Source organism: Diorhabda carinulata, chromosome 1, assembly GCF_026250575.1.
Source record: "Diorhabda carinulata isolate Delta chromosome 1, icDioCari1.1, whole genome shotgun sequence".
NCBI lineage: Eukaryota > Metazoa > Arthropoda > Insecta > Coleoptera > Chrysomelidae > Diorhabda > Diorhabda carinulata.
The window spans coordinates 15,625,020-15,641,272 of record NC_079460.1 but is presented as its reverse complement, the minus strand read 5'-3'; the positions used below and the strand labels follow the sequence as shown (position 1 = coordinate 15,641,272).

Sequence of the window (16,253 nt, the reverse complement as noted above, 5' to 3'; positions counted from 1 at the left end):
AAGCAAATGCTCAAAATGCTTACTATTTACTTCCATACACTTTATGATCCGCTTTCGTAAACTTTTTTTGGGCTAAACTTACAACTAAAATAAAAAAATATTAAAAAGCGTTAAATTCTACAAAAAAAAGTTACTCTTCTTTGATTCGTGTAACTCAATCGGTTATCGAGTTATTTGCTTCTAAAAAGTTCAATAAATTTTAATTTTTTCATAAAAAATTTTTATTATTCCTTAACAATGTAACAACAACAAATTTGTAAACAAAAATAAAAAACTTCAATGCAAATGCTCAAAATGCAGAATGCCCACCATTAATTTCAATACACTTTATGATCCGCTTTCGTGAAGATCTCTTAATATCAAAATCACATTCGTGAATTAAGCCGTGGTTTAATTTTTCGTTTTCTTTTCAAGTAGGCTTGTGTCGCTATTAGACAGTTTGTGTAGAAGCAAAAATTGGATAATAATAAGAATAAGTAATACATTAGTATACATACTATTTATTAACAATTTAGAAATTAACAAGTGTAATAGTTATTTATCAAATAATGCCTAGGAATAACGATTATTCCAATAATGAGATGCGCGATATGATTTGTGTGTTTGCTCAGTCAAATTATAGTGATCCAGCTGCGGCTCGAGGATATTCACAATTATACCCAAATCGAAGACAACCCAATTACAAACTGTACAGAAATCTTTACAACCGCTTAGGTGAAACGGGGTCTTTACGCTCTAAAACTGAACACGGTGCTACAAAAAAAAATCACTGCCGATGAAGAAGATGAAATTTTAATTTGTGTTACGGAGAATCCAGATATCAGTACTCGCTGTTTAAGTCTGCAAACAGGTATAAGCCAATCATCTATTCTTAGAATACTGAAGAGGGAAAAATTGCATCCATATCATTACACTCCTGTTCAGAATGTATTGCCTCAAGATTTTCCTAAGCGTCTACAATTTGCCCATTTTTTGTAAGATAAACAAAATGTTAACCCAGATTTTCTGGATACAATTATTTTTACTGATGAGGCAACATTTACCAGACTAGGAATATTTAATTATAAAAATAATCATTTGTGGGACTCTGAAAATCCACATGCTATGAGGAAAACACATTTTCACCACGAGTTTAAGGTTAAAATTTGGTGTGGTGTAATATGTGGGTATTTAATAGGTCCTTCTGAACTGCCAACCAATTTATATGGACCTCTTTATTTAGATTTTCTTCAAGAACATTTACACGAATTACTAGAGGATATACCTCCCGCTTTAAGACAAAATATGTGGTTTTTACACGACGGAACACAGCCACATTATTCTTTACAAGTTCGTCAATACCTAAACGAACAGTTTCCGCATAGATGGATTGGTCGTGGAAGTGAGTTTTCTTGGCCACCAAGAGGCTCTGATTTAAATCCTTAGGATTTTTCAATTTGGTCGCAAATGAAGGCATTAGTTTACAAAGAAAAAATTACTTCTCTTCCACAACTGCGACGGAAAATAGAAGAAGTCGCGGATATAATTAAAAATAATAGCTTTACTTGCATCATATTGCAGCCAATTCTTAGCCTCAAGGATTCCTTTATTCCCAGAACTTCAGAGTATACTCCCGCTCCCGTCCGTTTGTCCTTTACGGACCCGTCCGTGAAGATCAAGTTACTTACTGTTCCTGGATTCTCTTCCCAGTCCTCTCTCGTTGGTATGAGGATGTTCAGGTCTATATCAAAAGTCAGTCTGGCGGTAGTGTAGTCGGTGCGTTGTTTCAGTACACCTTAGTCTACTATATCCGCCATATTCTCTATCTTCCGTAGTATCCTGGTGTGCCCATAGCTGGATTGTTTCCACAGACCAGTTTTCCTCAGTCTGCGGGCACTTTTAGCTGCTAATCCTTTTATGTACAGATCCAGTGGTTTCAGATTCAGCAGCACATCCAGTGCGGCCTGGGGTGTGCTTCTTCTTGTTCCCGTTATGCCTATGGCTGCTAGCCTTTGCACCTTTGCACTGGCGAGTTTTTCTGCATATGTCTTCCTATTCATGGCCTCCCACCACACTACGGCTCCATAAGTTATAATGTTTCTTACAACCTCTGTATACAGCCAGTGTATAAGCTTTGGTTGTAGTCCCCATTTTCTTCCAAACATCTTCCTACAAATGTAAAAAGCGTGGATTCCCTTTTTCATCCTATCCTCCACATTCCTTTTCCAGGAAAGCTTTGAGTCTAGGATTATTCCCAGATATTTCGCCTCCAGTGAGAGGGTCAGAGTTTGCCCCTTCAATTTTGGTAGCCGAAAATTAGGTATCTTGTATCTACTAGTGTACGAAATCAATACGGTCTTTTCGGGGTTGACCCCAATCCATTGTATTCTGTCCAATCGATGATTTCCTTGAGAGATGCCTCCATCAAATCGCTTAGCGTCTGTTGGTACTTGCCCGTGACGAGTAGCACGACATCATCGACATATGCTATTATCTTTACTCCTTTACTCCTAAGTTTTCTCTGGATTTCCTCAATTACTATTAACCACGATAATGGGGATATTACATCACCCTGTGGTGTGTTTCTGGTAGTCCACTTTTTGGTTCTGATTTCTCCCAATTCTTAACTGCTCTCCAGCATGCATACCAGCCAGTTTGAGATGGTATCGTCAACCTTGTGATTCTCCAGAGCTCTTCTGATTGATTCCGTTTTGACGTTGTTGAATGCTCCCTCTATGTCCAGGAATGCACCCATAGTGTATTCTTTTCTTTCAAGGGATTTTTCAACTGTTCTCACTACTTCATGCAGAGCACTCTCTACGGATTTTCCTTTCAGGTATGCGTGTTGAGCTATGCACTGCTTTTCTATTTTTGTATCTTCTTTGACAACTTGATCCAGTAGTCTTTCTAGTGTCTTTGCAGAAACGATGATTGGCTTATGGGTCTGTAGTCCTTCGGTTTGGTGTTTGGTTTACCCGATTTAGTTATGAAGACAACCCTTACTCCCCTCCACCTTCTCGGAACATGTCCGAGCCGTAGGCAATCTGAAAAGATCTCAATTAGCACTTCCATTATCTCACCCAAAGCCTTCTGCAACATAATCGGCAGGATCTCGTCCGGTCCTCCAGACTTATATGGGCCGAACGAGCCCACCACCCACGCTACCCTCTCCTTGGTGATTGTTCTTCTAATCAACTCCTCGTTGTGCTCTAGAATCGTTTCCCTTCGCCTCTTTGGCATTTGGTTTTCGATATCCTGGCATCCCAGGAAGTGAGTTTCCATCAGTAGCTCCAGTGTTTCACTGCAGAGCTCAGTCCCACGTACCGTTTGTCCTCTCTATGCTCCCTAAGACCACAGGGTCCTTTGAGAGCATTTTTCTGAGCCTTGCGGTTTCGCTGGTCTCCATTATGGATTCCATAAATTCCTACAGTGACTTCATCTTATTTCTCCTGATCTCTGTTTTATAGCCATTGAAGCTAGCTTTATAAGCTTTCCAATGGCGATAATCTTCTTTGTTTCGCTTAGCCATTTTGTACAGCCTTCTATTCTCTGCACTTTTTTGCTTCAACTCCGCATTCTACCATGGTTCAGTTTCTTTATACGTTCGACTATTTGGACAAGATTTCCTGAAGGCTTTTAATAATATGTCACTCAGTGTGCCGACAGTTTCTTCGAGCTTCTCAATCGAAGGCTGTACGGGTCTCGAGTCCCGTTTGATTTACGTCCCCCCGAGTTTCTTCCCCACGATCTCTACGAATCCCGTCCAGTCGGTTTTCCGGGGATTCCTGAAGCGTTTCCCAGCCACTGGTTAGCGGTTTATTTCGAACGATATTCTCCCGTGGTCCGAGAACGCGTATTCGGGAGTTATCCTCCAATTCTCAATCGCTAAACCCCTCGAGTTAGTGGCCAAAGTTAGATCAATAACCGTTTCGGTCCTCCTATTCGTAAAGGTTGGGGTTTATTCCCTATTACAAATAACAAGACCTGTGGTTAGAATAAAATCAAGTATCGACTCACCTCTTTCGTTTATATCCTTGCTTCCCCACTGGGTATGGTGTCCATTGGCATCACATCCTATCACCATGTGCTTTTTCTTAGCTCCAGCCCTTCTCTGACAGCTGCTGGTGGTGGTTCTTTCTCCTCATAGGGCATGTACGCCGAGGCTAGAAGTAGTTGGTTTTTGACCTTTTGCTCCCATGCCACTACGGTCAGGTCATTGTTGCTATACTGTGAGAGTAGAATGAAATGTAGTGATTTCTTTACTACTATACACGCTTTTTTCCTACTTTCAGTTTGTGAATGGAAATACAACCCCTGTAAATAGTGGTTTAGTGGAAGAACTATATTTTACATTTAATTGGGCTATTTTCCTGGTTATATTCTCAATTGTGAACGATTTTTTTTAACAAAGTACATAAATGGGACACCTACAAGAATAAGTGTGTGTATTATATTCTCAACATTTCACTTATGAATGGTTTTATCGAACCTCAAAGATAAAAGTTAGTCTTCACTCTAATTTAGACTTATTGTCTAACCATAATTAAAATATAGAAAAATAACTTGCAGAGTTCAAAATTGAATAGCATTCGGAACATTTAACAGTTGAGAGATACAAGTTAAATAAGGCCCACCGTACTTCGCCGGGTAAAATGAATTATATGGATAGAAGGGTTAACAAAAATAAAACACAACTTTGTGGTCATTTGAAAAAATTTTTAGAATTATTAGATTCTCTCTAACGCTTAGAGATTTTAGATTTTTCTTTAGTCTTAGAATTTCTATATTCTCTTTAACATTTAGAATTTTTAAATTTTCTTTTGCGTTTAGAATTTGTAGATTTTCTTAAAATTTTTAGATTATCTTTAAAAGTTAGAATTTTAAATTTTCTTTAGTCCTAGAATTTTTAGTTTCTTTCATTGGCATTTAGAACTTTTAGATTCTCTTTGGCAGTTAGAATTTCTACATTTTCTTTCGTAGTTAGAATTTTAGGAGTTTCTTCAGCATTTAGCATTTAGCATTTTTAGAATCACAACCTAACCTAACCTAATTTAAACCTACCCGGTCTAACCAAATCTTAACCTAACCTAACCTAACCTTCATGTAAAAATTCAGAACCAAAATCATTGACATGCAAAAATATTTGCTTTAAACTTCGAAAACTAGAATGTTATTTAACGACAGAAAAAACTCAATGGTGAGTTTGTTCAAAAGCAAAACTTACTATTGACTGAATAAGAAAATATACACTACCGGTCAAAGGTATTTTGCCCACACTATAGTTTGCCTGATACACGGCAAATAAAAACATTACGATCAATTTTGATATCTATATTTTGAAGAATATATATAGATAAGAATAAAGTAATTACATATATATATATATATATATATATATATATATATATATATATATATATGCAGTCTATATCTATATACAGTATGTAATTGTTCCATATTCGAACTACCGATGTAACACGCTTTTGCTTTTATTATTTCGGTGCACAATTGTGGCATTCTCTTTAACAATTTCGACAAATAATCGTCGTCTATGTGATTCTATTCAATTTTCAGGATATTCTTTTCAAGTGAAGTGGAAGTAGGGGATTGCTTTCTGACTTCCCTGTCCAATTTGTCCCACAACAACTCAATCGGGTTTTGGTCGGATGACTGTGATGGTCAAATAAATACTTTCATTACATCTTTCCTTTCCAGTTCTTCCGAATACTCTTTAAACAGTTTCGAGGAATTCCTTGGGATTAGGCGGCTATGGTATGGTTACTTTTGGCTAGACTATGGAGACTTGAGAGTGATGCACGAGTTTTAACCGATAGTTCCTTGGTTTTACCTATTTTAATATTTACACGTCTCGATTTGCAAGAACTTCATTGGAAAATAATAAATTTATTATTTTTTTCCTGAATTCTGTTAATTTGTTATATTATTTGCTACAGAATAATTTTTGTATAACACGCCTATGGAAAAGCGGATATTGCCGGTCGCCATATGAAACTACCACATTTTATAAAATATTCAAAGCATCAAACACGTAGCGCTATCTATTAAAAGGTAGCGGCATCAAAAAGATACATTTTTGACAAAACGAAAATATATAGAACAAGACAAAACATTTGTATTGAATAGAAACAAAGACAAATATGGTATTACATCTATTAATATCTTATCTAATTAAAAATTCATCTTTTTAGCATTATTCGTTTCCGAAAACCGGTTATTATAAAAGAATTAAATAGTGTATTACTAGTGACATCTATAGAGTTTATATATTTTAACAATTTAAAAATATATAGTTTTCCTACCATTGCTTTTAATTGAAAAATTAAACTCACACTAACATATAGATGGAATCAGTATGGTAAATCTAGTATTACAAATAATTTCTAATCAAATAATGAAAATGCAAACGTTAAATATTATGTCATATATTAAATATAATCATTAACTATTTAAAAATAAATATTGTGTACATAATTTTATACTGTGGGGTTTTTTAACAATAATTCTTTAAAAACCTTTTCAGTTATCAATAATTTTGTTGACGTCAATGTCAGTTCTCAGCTGTTCGCGTAAGAAGTCGAAATTGATTTAAGATGAGGGGTGTATAAAAACAGTCAAACAATAATAGATGTTAAGAAATACAAAAATACCCACTGAAGGGATATTTTAGCATCCTTAATCAACATCTAAAACTTAGTTAAAATGGCTATGCATAAAGGTTTTCGTGTTTACGAAAAATCTACTCCACCAAGTCCTCATAGTATTCTTCTTGAACGAAAAGGAAAAGAAAACACTTTATTATTTGAGTCACAGGCCGTGGCAGTTTTATGTAAGTCAATATTACTGCATTAAAATCATTTCGCAACGTCTTAATTATATATATTTTAGCGGCCCAAGAAACTGAAGCTGTAAAAAAGCAATATACAAAAATTCTAGATGCTTATGGTTGCTTAGGTGTTTTACAGCTTAATGCAAGTGATACTACAGTATTATATTTAGTTATGATTACAGGCTCCTTTTCTGTAGGCAAAATAGGAGACTCTGAAATATTTCGTATTACTCAGACTCAGTTTGTACCACTACATTATTCTCAAAATGAAGATCGAATTTCAGAAGTAAGCTTCAGTTCTTCTTCCAAAATAAAACACTTGTGTAAATTAATAACTTGTTAATTAAAACAACAAAATTATATCTCAGTTGGTACTTTTTTTTATTATTGTATGTATTTTTCAGGTAAGAAAATTACTTAATTCTGGTACTTTTTATTTCACTTGGTATTCTGGTCCCCCAAGTGGTTCTGCACTTGATTTGACATTATGTGCTCAAAGAAGAAGTAAAACAAGTACTACAGATCATAGATTCTTTTGGTTAGTTTTTCCAGATATAAATATTTGATTAGGATATTTTATTTTTTTATTATAGGAACCGGATGCTACATGTACATTTTGTTAGATTTGGTGTAGATTGTAATAATTGGCTAGTGAAATCAATGTGTGGTTCGGTGGAGATGAGGACAGTATATGTTGGTTCCAGGATAGCACTTGCTGCAATTATATCTAGGTTGAGCTGTGAGCGAGCTGGAACAAGGTTTTTATAAATATTTTTTACTTCATTGTGAATTTGTTAATAACAAACTTCTAATAAAGATCATTTTTTTATTTTATTTCTCACAGAATTCCTATTCCATTTGCAAATTAACCAATGCTTTGTAGCTATAAGAATTGAAAATTTGATAAAAATAAAAATTACTGTATCTTATTCTTAAATAAAATTTTTTTAGATTTAATGTTCGAGGTACAAATGATGAAGGACACGTAGCTAATTTTGTGGAGACTGAACAAGTGATATTTTTGGATAATGAAATTACTTCTTACTTGCAAACTAGAGGCTCAGTACCACTGTTTTGGGAACAACCAGGAGTACAAGTGAGTCAACAGTACCTAAATAAATAGATAAAAATGTGCCATATTTTCATTGCACCATAACAATATTTTCAGATGATTATGTGAAATATTTTTAGGTTGGTTCTCATAAAGTGAGAATATCTAGAGGATACGAAGCATCAAAAGCAGCTTTCAATAGGCATATGACAACTATTAAAGAGCGTTATGGTAAACAAATTATAGTAAATTTATTAGGAACAAGTCTTATAGGAAATAAAGAAGGTGAAGCTAATCTAAGTCAAGAGTTTCAGGTTGGTGTTATTAAATTTGTCCAAATTATATTTATTTAACCTCTTTTTTACATGAAAAGAATCTTCTTATGCACCAGTCAGGAGTTCGTAGGGGGCATAGCACAGCAACTGCAATGTTAAATATCACTGACAACATAATAAGAGGATTGGATAAGGAGAAGGCTGTCATATCTGTCTCCTTGGATTACTCCAAGGCATTTGATGTCTTGGATCATGATCTTTGTGCAAAGCTGAAATATCTAGGATTTGACTGAATATCTTCTAAATTTTTTTAATCATACTTAAAAGGAAAAAGGCAGAGAATTCTAACGAATCAGAGTGCATCTGAGGCTTGTGAAATAGTATCTGGTGTGCCGCAGGGTTCAATAATTGGCCCACTTTTGTTCCTTGTATATGTCTTTGATATATGTGACAGTGTCTCATACTCTCACATTCAATCATTCTAATGATACTCAGGTCCTCACTACTTTGATCCTGCAGATCCAGATGCAGCAGCTACACACCTAAATAGATATCTGTCAAGTATTCTTGAACATTCCACTGAACATAACCTAAATCTGAATGCAAATAAGACTACAGTTTTGCTGTTCTGTTATTAGAGACATAGAGAAATTTTGCAACAAAATTTGAAATTGGAGTTGGGCAGTGAGACATTGGTAATAAAACATTTCGCTAAGAACTTAGGACTATTTCTAGATGTGGACTTGAGGTTTAAAGAACATTTAACAATACTTTTACAGAAAAGCTATGCTAAAATGAAACTCTTGTATATGAAATGGTCTATTCTTAATTTTAGGATGAGGAAAAAGCTTTGTGAATGTTTAGTATTGTCTATTTCTACCTACTCTAGTGTTGTTTACTATCCTTTCTTGACATGGAATCGAAAAATCGTGTCAATATGTAAAAAAGGTGTGTTGGAAATTTTATTTTCAAGAGAAGAAAGTATGACCATATTTCAGCCAAAAAAAATTAATGAATTAAATTGGTTAAAAATGTCGAATGTTGTGAACCTTCATTTCATGTGTCTTCTTAAGAAAGTGCTAAAACATTCGACACCTGTTTATTTGAGAGAAAAACTAGTTTTTCCTGAAAGTACTTAATGTACATGTGAAGCATAAAAATTTGTTAACTATGCCTCAGCATAAATATGCGTTTTTTCAAAGAAGTTTCACGTGCTTAGCTATCAAAGGTTATAATGCTCTTCATGAAGACCTTAAATTGTGTGGTATAAATTCTTTTGAATCTGAGTACAGAGTAATTTTGTTTAATAAGAAAATATGTTGAGACTGTATAAAGTTCTCTTGCATAAATAAGCGACTGGAAGTGGTTAGGTGGAAGAATAACATATAGGTTGAATCTCGCCACTCCTGTTGCATGATGTATGTATATTTTATACTTTGTAAATTGTATTGTGTACACATATCAGACCAATAAAGATGATTTTTTATTATGTATATTTAGAAACACCATAAAGAGTCAGTTCACAGTGATGTACCTCATATAGTATTTGATTATCATCAAGAATGTAGAAGTGGAAATCAAGCAAATTTGCAGAAACTCAAAAATAAATTAGAACAACAACTTCAGGATTTTGGATTTTATCAAGCAAATGGAACCACCGTTTTTAGGTATATGATACTTATAAATCTCAACACAATATTTTCTGGATTTCAATGATACGTATTTTTTTTAGTTTACAAAAAGGCACTATTCGTACAAATTGCTTAGATTGTTTGGATAGGACAAATTGTGTTCAGACATTTTTTGGACTTGAGGTAATTTATTAGGCCTGCGTACTATTTGAGTGGAATTTCTGGGGATAGTCACACTATTTACTACCTCTACACTAACTTTCAATTACACTATCAGGTTCTTCAAACCTTTGTTAGGACCTTGATTCATAACCACCTTGAAGAATAAAAAAGTGTGATTGTAAATATTAGTGTTGTAGTAAAAGGGTGTGTTTGTTGATTAATTTTTCATACTAACTGTAGATTTTATCAAGACAACTAGTTTGTATGCAATTAACTGAGAAAAAGACTAGATTTGAAGAAGTTTTCAAACAAATGTGGATAAACAATGGTAATGAAATAAGTAAAATTTATGCTGGAACAGGGGCGATACAAGGTGGATCAAAAGTAAGTTGAATTTATTCTAAAACAGGATCTCAACATACTAATATAGTAATAATAAAATAAAAAAAATTTATAGTTGATGGATGGTGCAAGATCAGCAGCTAGGACAATTCAGAATAATCTGTTGGATAATTCCAAACAAGAAGCTATTGATATATTATTAGTTGGATCTACATTATCATCTGAATTAGCCGATAGAGCTAGAAATTTGTTACCGTATAATACACTACATGGTGAGTATTCGTTTTCAATGAAAATTTATTTTTTAAAACCTCACTGCTTCAATTACAAATTGCTATTTTTGTATATATGATCAAATATTTGTGTTTCATTTGTGATAGAGAATTTGAATAATTATATTGAGATAAGCTAAGCAAATAAGAGCATATTTAAATTTTTTTCTTTGCAATATAAAATATTTGAATGTGAAATTGTAGAAACAATAAAAATAATGTATCCTATGATTATGTGAAAATGAAAAATTAATAAACACATGACAAAATTAATCTGGACAAATTTATCTGAATGTAACTTATGGGAATTCAAAAAAAGAGCTCAAATAACATTAAATATCAAATAAGTTTATTGCTGCTATCCTCAAACCCAATTAGGTGATTGAAATATACAGAGTGTCCAGAAATTCTCCGCTAGATGTGATTTTATCTTCATTAAACTATTTTTCTCCTAAAAGAGCTATCACCATTTGAAGATAACGCTGTTGAGTCAGTTTTTTTAGAAAACCAATAAAAAACATATTATTGCAGGTTTGTACAATATTGGAGTTGGTAGATATAAATTTTTTCAGATCTATTTGCAAAACTCACTCAACAGTGTCATCTTTAAAAAGCGCTAGTGTGAGGAACTTTTGAGATAAAGGTCAATTAGTTTAGATAAACAAAAAAACACCTCTAGTATCTGCATTTTTCGTTTGTAGCCAAAGTTTCTAGACACCTGGTATAATAAAAATAATTGTTTTGTTAGAACTTAATGCAATGGGTAATCCTATACTTTTAGCTCCTAATCATGTGCTTCGAGAAATGTGTAGGCGTTATACTGAGTATACAGAGGTTCTTCCAATCCGGGTAGCAGCAGGAACTTACAATGTTAATGGAGGCAAACATTTCCGTAGTGTAGTTTTTAAAGACATAAAACTATCAGATTGGCTCTTGGACCCACATATAAAGTGTCAAGGAAGTCTAGTGGATACAGGATTCATAGATGCACACAAATCTATACCAGTAGATATTTATGCTATAGGTTTTGAGGAAATAGTAGACTTGAGTGCTGCTAATATAGTTAATTCAAGCACTGAAAATGCAAAAGCTTGGGCTATAGAGTTACAGAAAGTGCTATCTAGAGATAGACCATATGTTTTGTTAACTTATCAGCAGTTAGTTGGTGTATGTTTATACGTTTATGTACGACCTGAACATGTACCATATATCAGGGATGTTGCAGTGGATTCTGTAAAAACTGGACTTGGTGGTCACACCGGAAATAAAGGTAAGCCAGGTTAAAGACAACTTTCACCTTTTTTGTTTTTTCTATTTTGACACTCTTTATAACCATTACATTTAACTCACATGATACATGAAATGATACATTTTTGAATGTATCATTTCTATATTTAAGCTCTGCAGCTTAACATACCTCCTTCACTTTCTTGTCTCATTACCCTGTACTACTTACTAGCAGTTATATGCAATTGAACTTGCTAGTGAAAACATTTTTCAAATAAAATAGTTGTTATAATATTCATATAAAAATTCTATCAATATTTTACTATTGTATATAAATAATTTCTTTTATATTTGCATATATGTAGTGATCTAATGTCAATATTTTAGGGGCAGCTGCAATAAGATTTGTCTTTTATGCTACCTCTATGTCATTTGTATGTGCCCATTTCGCAGCTGGACAATCTCAGGTGAATGAAAGAAATGCAGATTATAACGAAATAACAAGAAAAATCACATTTCCAATGAGTCGATCTCTTAACAGTCACGAATATCTATTCTGGTGTGGAGATTTCAATTATAGGGTCGATATGGATAAAGATGAAATAAAAGAGCTCATAAAACAAGGAGATTTTGATTCTATTCTGATTAATGATCAGTTAAAAAAGCAGCAAGAGGAGGGTAATGTATTTAAAAATTTCATTGAAGGTAACATCACCTTTCCACCAACATACAAATATGATTTGTTCAGTGATGATTATGATACTAGTGAAAAATGTAGAGCTCCTGCTTGGACAGATAGAGTCCTCTGGAAAAGAAGGAACCTCACCCCTGACATCAATGGAGTAGCACAAGAATCACCTGGTAATTTGGTTTATTATGGTAGAGCTGAGCTTAAGCAAAGCGATCACAGACCTGTCATTGCTATTGTCGACATAGAAGTTAGAAATGTTAACGAACAAAAACGGCAAAAGGTTCGTATTTCTTGCAAAGCCTAACAATAAACTGGATCACTTCTAAAAATGTGATGTAAATATTTATTTTCTCATTCATCTAACCAAATAAATTTGTTTTTATTTCAGAATTTTTGTTACTTTACAGATTCATTCTCTGCATCAAAGATTTTGCTATAAAGATATACACAGGGTATTATTTTAAATTTTTCTCCATACAGGGTTAACAAGTAATGATGGGCATAATTAAACAGCTGTAAGTTCTCATAAAATTGAATGCCTCTATTTGATAAAACTATGAGTAACCCTGTATGTAAACTAAGTTATGTACATACATTTTCAATAAGAATATATGGAAAATTATCAATTTCTAGGTATTTTACGAAGTTATTGCTGATATGGGCCCGCCTGATTCAACAATTATTGTGCATTGTGAAGATGCACCTCAAAATGATGACTTCATTATATTTGACGATAGCATGGTTACAATACTTTTAGAAGAGTTTTCACAATTTGGGGAAACTATTTTAGTTAGATTTGTAGCAGATACCATGTGGATAACATTTAGAGATGGACAGTTGGTTTTAGAAGCATTGAAGAAAACTAATGGGAAGATAACGGTAGAAATAAATTGAGTGTATAATCACATTTATGTTTGTAATTTAGTGAATTTTTTTTAGATTAATGGTTTCAATTTTACGTTGTCATTGAAAACACCTAACTGGGTTGACCAAGCAAAGGAAGAAATCGGATTATGTTCAAATAATACTATTCCTTTATACATTTCTCCAAGCCAGTCAGATTATAATTGTAAGTTACTCAATTGTCCAATCCTATTCATGAATTTCTCATTATATATTGTTTCGTTTCAGGTTTAGGCATTCCAGAAGTTAATAAAATTCCTCGTTCGGTTCCACCAGGAAGACCTCCTCCACCGACAGTAAAATCTACACCTCCATCCTCAAGAAGAGTACCACCTAAAGCTGGTGTTATACATATGCCCATGAAACCTCAAACTTCAGTGACTTCTCCAACACATACTTCTCCAATATCTGCTCAGCCATCACTCCCAAACGCTCCAACGTTAGGTAAAGAAGAAGCAGATATACAATTAAAAAATTTTACTTATATTTTTGTTTATCTAGGAGGAGTCCCACCACTCTCTGCTCCTCCTCAAATGCCCCCTCCTGATTTGCCAAACCAACTGTCACAAGAAGAAGGCGTATATGAAGAAATCAGTGATGACATAATAAGTACTCCTGAACCGTCAGCACCTCCTCCACCCCCTCCAAGACAAGAAGCTGCTACCGTTCTACCACCTACTCCTTCTAGAGGACCGCCACCTGTACCAGCCCGTTCTGCCCCTCCACCACCACTCCCTGCAAGGCCACGACAATAGATCCAGCTAACTGAATTTAATTTTCATTGGAGTACTTGAGAAAAAATTATGGGATATAGTTATTTTCTCATTACTAACTAGGGACTGTTTTTTGATATTTTATGTTATAATTTTCTCTACAATTTTTTTTATAGAAAAATTTTTAAACAAAATGAAACCAAAGATTTTATTAGGAAATATAAATTGAATGCTACAAGTTGATGTTAATTGTTGGTCAAAAAATTATGGTAGATATATACTAAGTTCAGAATTCTCAATGAATTGAAGTTAAACCAATTGCAATATTTTTCAGTTATATAAAATGTAGTGCAATATTTGGTAGATTGTTATATAGAATTCAAAACCGCCAAAATTAGCTTGGATATAATTGGTTTGACCTCCTTTTCACTAACGATTTTCAAAATATTTTAATTTAAAACGCTGCCTGAGAATACTGTACTTAACCTCAATGCATTTTCCCATATTAGTTTATTTAGTAGAATTTTCCAGAATTACTGATTTTGACGAAAATATAACAAACAACTATAGTGGAAACAACAAAGTCTGCTCAAGAAACAATATATTTTATACAATTAAAAAAGGTATTGTTGCAGCTCTTCATTAAAATTTTACAACAGTTGATGGTTTACTGTTGAAACTTCAAAATAGTGAAAAGAGTTCACACAGAGCACTTCTTATAAGAAAATCCTGAAATATACACAACACGGTTTGTGAATTTTTCGTTCCACATTTTCCCTTGTATATCTTGTTGGAATTAAATGATTAATGGAAGAGGAATGCTACAATTTTGAAAATTTCGTAGAGGGTTTCCACATGTGCATAATTTCCATTGACTTTAAAGTAAAGGAAGGAGCAATAATAAAAGTTTGGTGGACCAGGATGGTTGTTGCATATGATAGCCGGCAATATCCGTTTTACCATAGGGGTGAAAAATTATTTTATAATGAATAAAAAATAAGAATTAAATGAGAGAGTGCTAAAATAATTATATAAGAAAAAATTCAGAAATAGAAATCTTATCCTATAAATATAATTAATTTGGTTGTATTCCGAATATCTGAACTAATAATATTTTTACAAATAAAACTCAATTTAATGATTAAAAAAAATTCAATAACGCTTTTTAATAAAAGAATAATATGATTTTCTAATGGAGTGATGTCATGTGGAAAAATTTGTTTTTAAATTGATTCATAACTTTTATTATTATTTTGTTCTTATGAATCTTTAAGTTTTTGAAATTGTTTGTTATACGTCTCAACAATTTTTCAGCAATGACACATATATTAATTATATCATCGTTTGGATATGTGACAGTGCCTAGACTAATTGATCCTAATGAGCGCCTATATAAAACCTAACAAAAACATAAAAAATGTATGCAAACTACTGCAAAATTTATATAAAATTATCGAAAACAAACACGTTCGCTTAAACTAATACATCAATCAAAATAAAATGAGCCATACTTGGATGTTTAAAATGGATACTTCCGTCGCACTGGCTGTCTATGTATATAGATAACAGCTATCCTTCCTTAACTATTAATTCAATGCTAATTTGTTGAAAGTAGTATTCTGAAGTTTTTGTAAAGTCTAATTTCATATTCATTGTTACATAGATCTGGTGGAGATTTTGTAATCCTTCTCGGACAGTACTATATTCATAAAATTACGACTCCATAATGTCTGAACATAATCAAGTCGTTTGAATAATTTGTAGAGACTAAGGGCTCTATCAGAGAACCGGTACCAATCATGAATTGAAATGTGTTCTGCATTGCATACGCATCAGAATTTGTCTTTATAGCCCTTAGTACGTTATCCTGTGTATCATGGTACTGTACTCTGAGACACACTATAACAGATTTTATTAAACGCCTTCTTAAAATTATTGAATATATTAATGACAAATTTTAAGGGAAATTATTAATCTAACATGATCTCCAAGATAAAGAATCGCGTGTTTTGTTTATTAATTTGTTTTAGTCTTTTCACTATAACTTGTTTAATACGAGTCCAATTAGGAATTGGTTAACATATTATATTTTGTCTATTATTTTCATTCAATTGCACTTTACATTGTAGTTGTACCTTAGTCTCACTCATCTTATTCTTG

At 33.2% G+C, this 16,253-nt stretch overlaps 1 protein-coding gene across 1 annotated transcript; it reads left to right on the top strand.

The window, feature by feature from the left end:
• Positions 1 to 6,363: 6,363 nt before the first annotated feature.
• Positions 6,364 to 15,096, top strand: LOC130893715 (synaptojanin-1). The gene is made up of 16 exons (XM_057800033.1): positions 6,364 to 6,826; positions 6,886 to 7,112; positions 7,231 to 7,364; positions 7,420 to 7,584; positions 7,778 to 7,922; positions 8,018 to 8,191; positions 9,653 to 9,819; positions 9,885 to 9,966; positions 10,186 to 10,329; positions 10,403 to 10,559; positions 11,341 to 11,829; positions 12,174 to 12,757; positions 13,111 to 13,356; positions 13,417 to 13,546; positions 13,609 to 13,824; positions 13,882 to 15,096. The coding sequence occupies exons 1-16, from the start codon at positions 6,700 to 6,702 to the stop codon at positions 14,133 to 14,135; spliced, it is 3,441 nt and encodes a 1,146-aa protein (XP_057656016.1). The 5' UTR covers positions 6,364 to 6,699; the 3' UTR covers positions 14,136 to 15,096.
• Positions 15,097 to 16,253: the final 1,157 nt, after the last annotated feature.